The sequence below is a fragment of the Carassius carassius genome, chromosome 9 (genome assembly GCF_963082965.1).
Source record: "Carassius carassius chromosome 9, fCarCar2.1, whole genome shotgun sequence".
Lineage (NCBI taxonomy): Eukaryota > Metazoa > Chordata > Actinopteri > Cypriniformes > Cyprinidae > Carassius > Carassius carassius.
Window position 1 is genome coordinate 27,716,383 of NC_081763.1, and position 12,428 is coordinate 27,728,810.

Consider the following 12,428-nt stretch of genomic DNA (forward strand, 5'->3'; position numbering starts at 1 on the left):
TTCAGCTTTGTCATCACAGGAATAAATTACATATAAATAAATAAATATATATAAATATATATATATTGTGTGTGTGTGTGTGTATATATATTCAAATAGAAAACGGTTATTTTAATTTGTAATAATATTTCACAATATTACAGTTTTTACTGTAATTTTGTTCAAATGAGCGCAGTGAGCATAAGAGACTTCCTTCAATGACATTCAAATCTTACAGACTTTTGAATGGTAGTGTATATTTAAAATTGAATTGAAAAAGTTTAAACCGTTGTAAAATGTGTGAATTATTAATTCTCAATTTTGATGACTTCCCTCTGGCTCTTTCTCTCACTGTAGGCAGTTGCCTCATTCTCCAGAGAACCTCATCGCCACCCTCAGCAGCTCAGAGAGACGAACCATCAACCTGACCTGGGCCCAGGCCTTTGATGGGAACAGCCCACTCATCCGTTACATCCTGGAGGTGTCAGAGAACAGTGAGTTTTCTGGCATGCTGTATTTTCTGGCACTCTTCACTTGTCATTCAGCTCTGGAGTCCATTCTCAATGTCTGTGTTCGTGACAGACGCACCTTGGATTATGCTTTTGGCCAACATTGAGCCAGAAGCCTCCAGCGTGATTGTAGGGGGCCTCATCCCGGCACGTTCTTACCAGTTCCGCCTGTGTGCTGTCAACGACGTGGGGAAGGGCCAGTTCAGCAGGGAGACGGTGCGGTGAGTGTGGGAATCAAAAAGCGAGATACTTTGGATCGCCTTTTTAACCCGATCTCGTTAAAGTGTGTTTCAATATCATGGTTTTCTGTTTCTTTTTGGTGTACAATTTATACACAGAAATTGACTTTGGCATGCATAAGATAGCAGTGGTTAGGTTTAGGGGTGTAGGGTAAGTGCGTATTATATGCACACCAAACTGCATATCATATGCACACAAAAACTGCATATTTTATGCACATCAAACACATGTGCATCACATGCATTCTGTATAAAATAGCACGCCAAATAGAAACTGAAAATCGTGCTATTGATGCACTTTTTCATGAGACCGGGCTCATTTGTCTGCCAGTATAAAGTATAAATAGCATCGAATTATTCTTTACACTCAGCATATTGCAAAGAACTGCTACTTTTACATGGTACATAGAATACATCACGAGTTTCACTAAGTGTAAATAGCATCTATAGCTATTTGGACAGGATCTATCGCTAAGAAATTATGTTAATTCCACTAAGTGTAAATAGACGGTGCCATATTTTTCTTACCCTATCGGCAGATAATTTGTATTTGTTATAAATTTGTTACATTGTAAAATGTTATAAAAATTTTGTTTTTATTTGTTTATTTTTTTGCCCGTGAGATACCATGAAAATGAATCCCTATTAGTTAAATAACCTACCATTCTGCCAGTGATAAGAATTAAACTTGTATTGAGTCTGAAGTATGCAGACGTCTTTTTGGCGGGAGTGTTGCCATGGTGAATCGTAAAATCGGAGCTCCATTGATCATGGCTTTTCATAGTCATGGTGCACGCGCTTAACTCAGAGTCAGCCTACCCAGAGTTGACTGAACTTACACAGTTCAGCTGTTCTGAACCCGAAAACTCAGGTTCCTGAGTTTCTCATCTCAGAGTAAGTCAATTCAGAGTTCAGGTTTTAACTCAAAGTTGGTTGAACTTCCTTATTGAAAAGGGCCCCAGGAGTTTTGCTATTAATCTGAAAAATGTATGGCAAAAGTGCCGCCACCTCATGAACATCACAAGTAGAGCAAAAACATTCAAGGCACATGTGCAAGCCAGTGTTATTTTAATATCAGTGAGATACTTTTGTAGTTTTAATACATTTTTTGAATTGGTTTTTATTTTGTTATTTTCCATTTAATTGTAATTTTAGTTAAAGTTTTAGTAATTATGTGTTTTTATCTTTTTTTTAAATCAATTTAGTTATTTTAGTACATCAGGATAAACTAAATGAAAATGAGAAATGTTGCCTAGGTTTAAGTTTTTAAGTTTAAGTTTTAAAAAATGTATTTAAATTAACTTTTATTTTATTCTAAACTGTATTCTTTGGGCTGTAGTCTGTGCTTAAGGTGCAGAAAATGATTGAATAAAAAAATAAAACAAAATTGAATAGTTGCACTCATACAGTCTTCATGAATAGTTTGGAAAATATTCTTATACATTTCTGATCAGAATTGAAAATAAATTTGATGCTACCAACGGGCTACTCTTGTGTTGTCAGACCTACAAACTCACAGCAGAAGTTCTGGGAACCATGGAAACTTTAAAGAACAATATGTTTCATTTTGTTCCGCATCATGTTTAGGGGCACGGAAATATTTAACATACTATTGAAAATCCAGCGTTCGGTTGATCCTCATAAGCGTTCATTGTCACAGCTGTAAACACAACAGCTTTCTTCTAAAATGAGGGGGTTTGGCGTCACGGTGACACTTTTTTGCCCCAGGTGGAACGTTAAAGAAAAAGTGCCACACATGTCTCCCAGAAATCTTGTAGAGTTCAACCAATCAGATTTTTTCAGAGTCACTTTGAAACTCCTGAAGTTCTTCCAATTTTGTATACCATATGCATCAGACGTTCAGCCAACAGTCCGTGGGCGTGACGTCTGAGGCTGAGACTACCAACTGGCAAACTTTGGCAAATCTAGTGGTTTTCCTCATTGCAAAGACAGACTGCTAAGAAAACCGCCGTGCTTGTACATCCAGAAGTGAATAATCCCAGCCAATCAGATTGGAGCTAGTGATTTCAGTCCATGCTTTCCATCAGACGGTCAGTGAACAGCGTTTCCTTGGGGGTCCTGAGGACTAGCTTAGACTTGTCTGTGAGAATCACACCTAGGCGTGTAAGAGTAGCCACAAAAGCCTGGCAAAAGTGGGAAGACTTTCTTCTCACAGACCTACAGACCCCCGTGAGGAGGGAGGTAGTGCATTATTCAGCTGAATCGGAGCCTGCAGCCCGCAGTGCTGTGAGGAATGGAACCGTGCACTGAGAGATTTTTAGCAGCTTTTGTACAACTGCTTTCCACTCTGTCTACTACAGCATTACAAAGAGTGCCAAGTGATGCTCACCTTCAAATGTGTTCAGATCCCAGGAGAACGTCTGTGACGTCTGAGACATCCTGACTCAAAGATGCCCCAAATACAGAGAAAACGCCAAACAACATTTCTGCATGAATATGATGTTTTCTCATTAATATTCATATCTGCTTGTGTCTTAAGGGATCTTGCTATGAAGGAAGCAGCCGTTCACAGATATTTGATTCTTGTAATCTGATAGAACAGTCACATTTGGAGTTTCTTCGGATCAGCTGGAGAGTGTAGCGTGTTTTGCTGACTTGCAGCGGGAGGGAGGCTGATTGAAAATGGAAAAGTCAAGCTGGAATCAATGATCGAGGATGAGATCTGAAAGCATGTTGAAAGTAAACATTCTTTGCCCGTCTGCAATATCCTGCGCATGCACAGCTGTGGCAAATCAATAATCTGCCGCCCAGGATACCAAAGTCCTCGACAGACTTACAAGAAACAGACCGGGAAAATATTAGGAAAAAAACGTGTTGCTGATGCAATGCCCCATCAAGAGCTAACATCCCTGAGGACAAAATTGAGCAACACACTATTATAAGAATGCCATTTGTTCTCCAACACACCACAGTAGTGGTCGAAATGGTGTGGAAGCAAACTCTTCGTAAAGGTTTCATCATTCGACACCTAATTTATCATGTCAATTACCATATGCAAAACCAGTGCAAGGTTTTCTATTTATTTATGCATTTAGCAGACGCTTTTATCCAAAGTGACTTACATTGCATTCAGGCTAACAATTTTTCCTAACATGTGTTCCCTGGGATACGAACCCCCAACCTTGCGCTTGTTAATGCAATGCTCTACCAATTGAGCTACAGGAACATTATTTCAAAGGTCATTTATTCTTGTGAATTTTCAGCATCATTACTCCAGTCTTCAGTGTCACATGATCCTTCAGAAAGTTACGTTTGAATCAGTTCAACAAAAAACTTCAGTGAACAAATCTGAACAAATGAAATATTTACGCCAGTAGTTGGTAACAAATGAGCATATTTTATCTATTATAGGTGAGTTTAATGGATTGATTTAAACTGATTGCCCTTGAACCAAGATGACAGGTTTAAAAATCATGTACTTTCTGAGCGAGCAGCTGCCATTGTGATGAATGGGAGTGCTAACAGGTATTATTAAGCTCCTTGATTCTGACAAACGCACCCCAAACTTAGGCATTGATGCAAAACAGTGCCATTCGTTTATTCCCACAGACTCTGAGCTCATCTCAAACCAGATCTATTCTCTCAGCTAACAACTCGTTTTGCGACTTGCACGCGCACAGATCAGAAGATATTCTTCTCTCAGCGCATTCAGACGAGGAACCCGCAGAGGTGAGGGTGACATAAAAGCACTGCACCGCTCAAGAATCCGCGCCTATTTCTTTGATCCTAAAACACTCTGCTTTATCTCAGCTACAGAACTGCAGCTCTCACGCAGGAGATATCAAGCTGTCACGTTAAATAGATTTAAGAAGAGTCTTGCTGGAATTTTTTTGACTCTTGTGGCATTAGCCAGTTTTGGCTTGTGGTGTCTTTGATCATCTCCATGCCGAGAGGAGTCACGTATCTCGAGGGCCCCTGCTCAAAATGCAGGCTTCCGAGATGGAGCATCGAGGTTCTTAAAGAGATAGTCCACCCAAAAATGAAAATTACCCCATGATTTACTCACTCTTAAGCCTTCCTAGGTGTATATGACTTTCTTCTTTCAGACGAATCCAGTCAGAGTTATATTTAAAAATGTCCTGGCTCTTCCAAGCTATATAATGGCAGTGAATGGGTGTTATTTTTCAATGGTCCAAAAGAAGTTCAATAAAGTGCATCAATTTATCATTAACCCTTTGATGCTTACGATTACACCGGTGTGATTAGAATGCTCAGTGCGTCACATCATTTTCTGCTGAATTCAAATCTGTGCAGCCAGATCGGACGCCCTGAGCACTTGTCATATTATCGCAACTATTCAGTGTATTCAACCATATAATGCTTATTTTAAGTTTCAGACATTTAAATACACATAAGTACTAGCAAAACCATACCTTTATAGTTTGTAAAATACACGCTGATGTCTATGGAAACAGCAATAATGATCATTACAAATATAATCTGACGACATGTTTTATTTATATCATATACAGATTGTGTAGATTACTATAAAGTGTAATCTGCTCTTGTCCCAGTTTAACGGAGACTAACTTTAATATCTTTTGGGAGGAGAGGATGAATTTACGTGTTGTATATCCCACAGCTCGGATTCAGTGTGAACTAACATGGCGGTGCACATCACCCAGTATAGATCATCTAACACGGTCATTATAAAAGCATTTATAGTGAGTACATTTCTGATTATTAATAATTAAAAACTGAAAAACTAAATAAAAGGCGACCATTTTAAACTCACGTGTGAGGTTTAAAAGTATCCCACACTGTGAATAAAGGCCTCCTCCAAGAAATCGATGCGTTTTTGTAAGAATTTTTTTTTAACATTTTATAAACAGTAATCTCTAGCTTCCACTAACTGTCGTACACGTGTTCACAATAACACCGTTCTGGCCAATGACGTAGGATATAGCGTAAGGTCTGGTGAGAAGTGACGAATGCGGAAGATCAGCAGAGAGCGCAAACAAAACACTGGTCATGAAGTAGAAGTACAAAATTAAGAGTTGAACGAACTAGCATATTCTCACTGAACATTACGCTACACCTACGTCCTACTTCATCCGCCAGAACAGCGTTCTATTCTATTGTTAGCAGAAGCTAGTGATTATGGTTTATAAAGTTTTAAATATAGATATTTTTCTTACACAAACGCATCGATTCACTTCAGAAGGCCTTTATTCACCCCCCGGAGCCACGTGGGACACTTTTTATTAACACCCATTCACTGCCATTACAAAGCTTGAAGAGACAGGACATTGTTTAATATAACTCAGATTGGACTTGTCTGAAAGACAATACAAACCTAGGTTTCCAGGTAAAAAATCAAAGACAAATTCCCATATTTTCACTGTGGTTTGAGACATCTATGCCTCAACTTAAGTAATATTAATTTTTCAGAAATTACTCTCTCTGTCTTTCTTTTAAATGATACATTTTGTCTCTGTATTAGGTGGTACACTAAAACAGGGAAATTATTGGATAGAGAGAGAGTGAACAGAATCAAAGCTGCATCGCATGGCCATGCCATTTTCTTTTTAATCCCTTTTGCTCTTTTTCCCAATTCCCTGTTTTTAGGGTATCATTACCTGAGGAGCCCCCCAGCGCCCCTCCTCAGACAGTGATAGCCAGTGGCAGAACCAACCAGTCCATCATGATCCAGTGGCAGCCTCCCCCTGAGAGCCACCAAAACGGGCCGCTTCAAGGCTATATCATCAGGTGAGAGATCTCTGAGACTGTCCTTCACACAATCAAGCTGCTCTCAGCAGCACTTCTTCATCTTTTAGAGTAGACTGGCCCTCGTCTGCTTCAGGTCCCACTGGAGCCAATAGTGTCCTCTCAGTGAGAACTTCTATTTTTGAGATTCAATAGTCATGGGGCTGCTGCTTTTCCTGTGTCTCATACTGTTTCTGCCATGCCGTTAGGTACTGTCTGTCTGGATTACCGGTGGACTGTCAGATGAAGAACATCACTAACCCAGACCAAACAAATCTTCTGCTGGAGGACCTCATCATTTGGACCAATTATGAGATTGAGGTGGCTGCTTATAATGGGGCGGGCCAGGGCGTCTACAGTCCCAGAGTCACAGAATGGACTCTGCAAGGCGGTGAGGATCTTCAGAATATTTAATATAAAAAAAATGTAAAGTTTAATTTAATGTTTTTGGTCATTGAAAATAGTTAATAATTAATATAAATATAACTTTTTTTATTGCTTAATTTACATAAGACAGGGAACCAACAATGTAAGACACTTCCATTGAGACCAACACAGAGTTAAAGAAATAAGAATTAAAGATTAAGAAGAAAAATAATGTAAGTAATTGAATCATTTGATGCTCTGCAACATTTTAGTAAACTCGCATAACAAGTATGGATATGATCTACCCATCAACAAAACAAAATTTACAACATCAGAGATGGATGAATTTAAATCAACATTTAAACATTTAAAAAAGAGGACATCTTGTTGGGTTATAGGAGAAACTGTCTCCAATTTTACTGACTACCAGCTATGTATATCAAACCAAAATTTTGTAGAAACCTCTCAGTAAAAGAAAAGGTGATCAAGTGTTTTAGGAAATGAAGAACAGAAACCACAAAGATCCACCTTGAAAAAAAAAATAGTTTTTGTATAAAGTCACTAACTGGGTAAATCCTAATCATAATTTAAGAAATTGGTCTCCTTGACCTTTGGAGCAACTGGGTATGCCATATAACGGGTAAAAGCTTTGTCCTTCACTGTGGTTTCAACATCTCCCAGAAAATAACACTGATAATCACCAGTGATGATACGTTTAAGTTCTTTGTAAATAAGTTCGTTATTATACCTATAGTCTAAAAGGTCAACATCACATATTTTCAAAGAGGGAAGAGAAACTACAGGTCTAGATAAAAGATCAGAAAAACTGCTTTGGATTATTCTTAACAATCCAGTGGGTATAGCATTGTATACCTTATTATAACCTTTTATTGTAATTCTAACTCTGTATTTATTAATGAAATCATTATAAGATAAGAAAAAGCCATTATCATCTAATAAATCATGAATAAATATCATTTTCCAAAATAGGACTTGTTTATGAAAATTAGATACCTTCAGAGAAATTTTATAAGGGTCAAGATCACATCTCAACACAAAATCAAGGTCGCCAGTATTTGTTAAAAATGTGGTTAGGAATATGATACCATATTGAGTGTGACTTTGTTAAATACTCTTTCTGCCAATTTATTCTGAATGTGCCAAGAAGGAATTCAAATTCAATGGCTCTCAAACCTCCACGTTCATACTCTTTCACCATATGGAATTTACATAAATAATGTGTTTTCACAGATTGAACTACTCTTGGGGCAGTATACAAAGCTGGAGATAAATAAATAAGTTTGGATATTCCCTTTTTAGTCAAGAGAATTCTACCCAATATAGATGGGTCTCGAGACCAATATTTAAGGATTTTTTCATACTTTCTATTTTAGAGTTAAAAATTGAGTGTTCTCTATTAACAACATTTTTAGAAATCATAACCCCTAAATACTTAACCTCCTTTTTCACTGGACTGCCCTCTACACTGTTTAAGTTTCAATTATGGACCATTGATTCACATTTTTTTAAGTTTAGAGTAAGACCTGATGCCTTTGAGAACAAATAAAAGAGTGTCATCTGCAAATTGGCTTATAGTAAAGGTTCTACCAAGAATGTCTGTGCCTATATTATCTTCAAAATTTTTAATGAATAAAGACATTAGTTTGACTGCAAGATTAAAAAGCAATGGTGAGACAGGGCACCCCTGATAAATTCCTCGTTTAATTTGGATTCTGTGTGATGAACCAACATTAAGAGAAACACTACTAAAAATATAATTATAAAACATGGAAATTACTTTACAAAACATAGGACCAAAACCAAAACCTTCTAAGGATCTAAAATAAAGGGTGTACAAGGGTATCCAATTCCTTGAAGAAGTCTAGAAATAGAAGTAAACTTATCTGAGGAATTAAATAGTTATAATCAAGCATATCAAGAACTAGTCTAATATGATTGTGAATACTTCTCCCTTTGATAAAAGCCGATTGTGTTTTACTGATAATTTCACCAATACCCTATTTAGTCTATTCGCAAAAACATGAGAGAGCAATTTGAAATCATTACATAAAAGAGTTATTGGTCTTCAATTGTCTAACACTAATTTATCTTAGTTCGACTTTGGAGCTAGAATAATTAAACCATGCTTCATAATTTCAACAGATGGAATATAAAATTTTATATCAGTTAGTTTTATACTGTTTAATATTTCGTATAAAATAAAGACAATTGTTTCTTTTTTTTTTTGGAATAGTTAAGCTTGACAAATGGCATTAACATTACAGTCTGTGTAACAACTGAAAAAAAAAGAGAGAGATTATTTACTTCTCGCCATGGCGAGGAAAGGTCCCAAATGATGTCACTTCCTGTGTGTCACAATATTAAGGAATATTTTTGAAAAAAAAAAAATTGTAATGCAGAAAAATCATGCAGCTACAGGGTTGTGCACAATATGTGGGTCCCAGCTAAATATAAATTTTTGGTCATTAAATGTAGTTAATAATTTCATGTGGAAATGATTAAACATTTAATATTAAATGTTACATTAGCTACAGTATTTTGACAGATTATGTCGCAATTATGACATATAAGGATTGGATACCACCTGTGAGGTGAGAAAGGCCAAAATCACCAATTTGCCACTAACAAGTACTTTTCATTCTAGCTCCATTTTTTTTTTTTTACGCAAGATAACAGTTTGTATATCACGTCTAACAGATCTCACAAAGAGAAATCATTGTCCGCTTTTAGATTTCCCTCACCATCTCACTCCGTCAAATATTCTCTTTTCAAGTCCCCACGGTCCCACCGGGGAACGTCCAGGCCGAGGCTGTCAACTCCACCACAGTCCGTTTCACATGGAGTGCTCCAAGCCCACAGTTCATCAACGGAATCAACCAGGGATACAAGGTGAGCATCCATCCACTGCCCTCTAGAGGCTGAGAACAAGAGTGCAGTTCTTCTTTTATAATAATGCTTTCATTACTTCCAATATATGTCATGCTGAGACAGCAGCAGGATTCACACTGGCTTGTTCTAAGCGATAGTGGTCACATTTGTCCGTTTTTTTACTTCAGCTGTTGGCATGGGAACCGGGCCACGAGGAAGATGTTACCTTGGTTACTGTGAGGCCCAATTTTCAAGACAGTGTTCATGTAGGTTACATCACCGGACTGAAGAAGTTCACGGAGTACTTCACCTGCGTACTGTGCTTCACTACTCCAGGAGATGGCCCTCGTAGCACTCCACAGCGCATACGCACCCACGAAGACAGTGAGTGTCTTTTTTTGCGTTCTATATCCATCTCGACCCATGACGGTGTTCTGTTCAGGAATGCTGGTGTCTGCTTGAAAAGACTTGATGTGGGTGTCTGTATGCTCAGCTCCTGGACCTGTAGGTCACCTGAGCTTCACAGAAATCCTGGACACGTCTCTCAAAGTCAGCTGGAAAGACCCGCCGGAGAAGAATGGCCTCCTCACAGGTACCTGAACCACCCGCTTTGGCGATTTATTCTATCTTCTGACTGTCTGCTGAACCGCCTCCTGTCTTGTGCTCGCAGGGTATCGCATTTCCTGGGAGGAATTCAACAGAACGAACACTCGCGTCACGCATTACCTGCCCAACATCACACAGGAGTACAGGGTCACCGGTCTGACCGCACTCACTACCTACACCATTCAGGTGGCCGGTATGACCTCCAAAGGTCAAGGTCAGCTGTCGTCCTCCACCATTTCCTCTGGTGTGCCGCCAGGTGAGTTTCTTCTCATGATTTCTCTTACTCCAGGATTGCAGTGATGCCATCACGTGTGTCATCATTTTCCAGCAACATGTCTTGAAGTTTACTGTTTAATACAATATAATAATGACAATACAATAATATAATGACTACAATAATATGAAAATATAAAAATAAAACAATTATAATATAATGACTGTATTATAATAATAATCTAAAATAATTGTTTTACTTTGGGAATAAATGTAAAAGATTAAGAATTTCACAAATATAACTTCAAATGATAAATATATGCTAAATTGCAAAACTGTTCAAAAGTTTAGGATTAGTGAGATTTTTATTTATAATTTTTTTCTGAAGGATCATGTGACAAAACTGAAGTAATGGCTGCTGAAAAGTCAGCTTTGCATCACAGGAATAAATTACTTTTTAAAAATATATGAAAATATAAAGCAGCTTTTTAAAAACTGTAGTAATATTTCATAATATTACAGTTTTTACTGTCTTTTTTTAATCAAATAAAATGAAGCCTAGCTGAGCATAAGAGACTTCTTTTTAAAACATTTAAAAAATCTTACATTTGGACAGGAAGGAAAAATAATTACGTTAATCCCTTAGGATGTTAACTTTCTACTGTGTGGCCTTATTAAACTTACTCTTGATACTGAAGTTAATGAAGGCACTGAATATGACGGCTTTGAGCATTAATATTCATAATCCTCAGCCATCTCTTAGACAGAAGCAGACACTAAAACACAGTGAGACGAGACACCGTGGAAAGATGCTTCAGCGTTGTCCTCTGTAGATGCTTGTAAGGAAACATCGGTATGCTGGATGGATCACACTGTTTTTAAATCAAACCTATCTTGTCTCACTTTTTGTTCCCTGTGATGCTAATTTGCAAGCTTCTGCTTCTGCATGCAAAAAGGAACTGAACGGAAACGTGTGTCATGCAAATAACGTGCATCTCTCTTTGATTCTGAATGCTTTTTTTTCACAGAACATGATGTAGATAATCGTGAGGGGGAAAGTAAAAGTCTTTTGTATATTGTGCAATATAGTGTGACTTACTTCATTTTTTTTTTTATTCAGCAGGAGGTATTGTGAGTGAACGGCAATAATATAGTCTTTTATTTTTTCCCCACTAAGTCATTTCTACCATTCATCTTGCATGTTTCACCTCTCCTGTTCCTACAGAGATGCCTGGACCTCCTACCAACATTGCCATCTCCAACATCAGCCCACGTTCAGTAACCCTGCAGTTCAAACCAGGCTATGACGGCAAAACATCCATCTCACGCTGGCTGGTAGAGGCTCAGGTAGTACAGAATTCATGCTGAGCATTCATCTCAAGCAGTCACCTTTTATATTAGGCATCATTGATTTCTCTCTCTCTTTTGTTGCATGTTCAGATCGGTGTTATAGGAGAAAACGAGGAGTGGGTCGTGGTCCATCAGTTGGCCAATGAGCCTGATGCACGATCCCTTGAGGTCCAAGGCCTGAACCCCTACACGTACTACAGGTCCAATCACTGAATTGTTGAATTCTGTGATATACTACTTATATACACTGTCCGCAGGCTGCATCCTAATTTACCATCCGATTATAGATTTCGAATGAGGCAGGTGAATATAGTAGGCACAAGCCCACCCAGCCAGCCATCTAGGAAGATCCAGACCCTACAGGCTCCTCCTGACATCGCCCCCGCCAACATCACTCTCCGCACAGCCAGCGAGACCAGCCTGTGGCTCAGATGGGTGGTACGTATGTGTCCCGGAATGTGATCGATATGCTTAAGGAATTGATTGGGTGTTCGTTTTATTTTGTTAAGTAGTCCTGAGATTGCATTTCCACCCAGAGGAAAATTGTATT

At 38.2% G+C, this 12,428-nt stretch overlaps 1 protein-coding gene across 5 annotated transcripts in view; it reads left to right on the forward strand.

Annotated features, from left to right (window-relative positions):
- Window positions 1-12,428, forward strand: part of LOC132149478 (protein sidekick-2-like) — a 130,163-nt gene that overhangs the window by 98,964 nt on the left and 18,771 nt on the right. For all 5 annotated transcript variants that reach the window (XM_059558747.1, XM_059558750.1, XM_059558751.1 and 2 more), the window contains 11 exons: window positions 337-473; window positions 562-709; window positions 6,317-6,457; window positions 6,664-6,845; window positions 9,615-9,730; window positions 9,898-10,093; window positions 10,203-10,301; window positions 10,380-10,571; window positions 11,754-11,875; window positions 11,969-12,078; window positions 12,166-12,316. In XM_059558747.1, coding sequence (XP_059414730.1) covers window positions 337-473; window positions 562-709; window positions 6,317-6,457; window positions 6,664-6,845; window positions 9,615-9,730; window positions 9,898-10,093; window positions 10,203-10,301; window positions 10,380-10,571; window positions 11,754-11,875; window positions 11,969-12,078; window positions 12,166-12,316 — 1,594 coding nt within the window. The remainder of the gene's footprint in view (window positions 1-336; window positions 474-561; window positions 710-6,316; window positions 6,458-6,663; window positions 6,846-9,614; window positions 9,731-9,897; window positions 10,094-10,202; window positions 10,302-10,379; window positions 10,572-11,753; window positions 11,876-11,968; window positions 12,079-12,165; window positions 12,317-12,428) is intronic.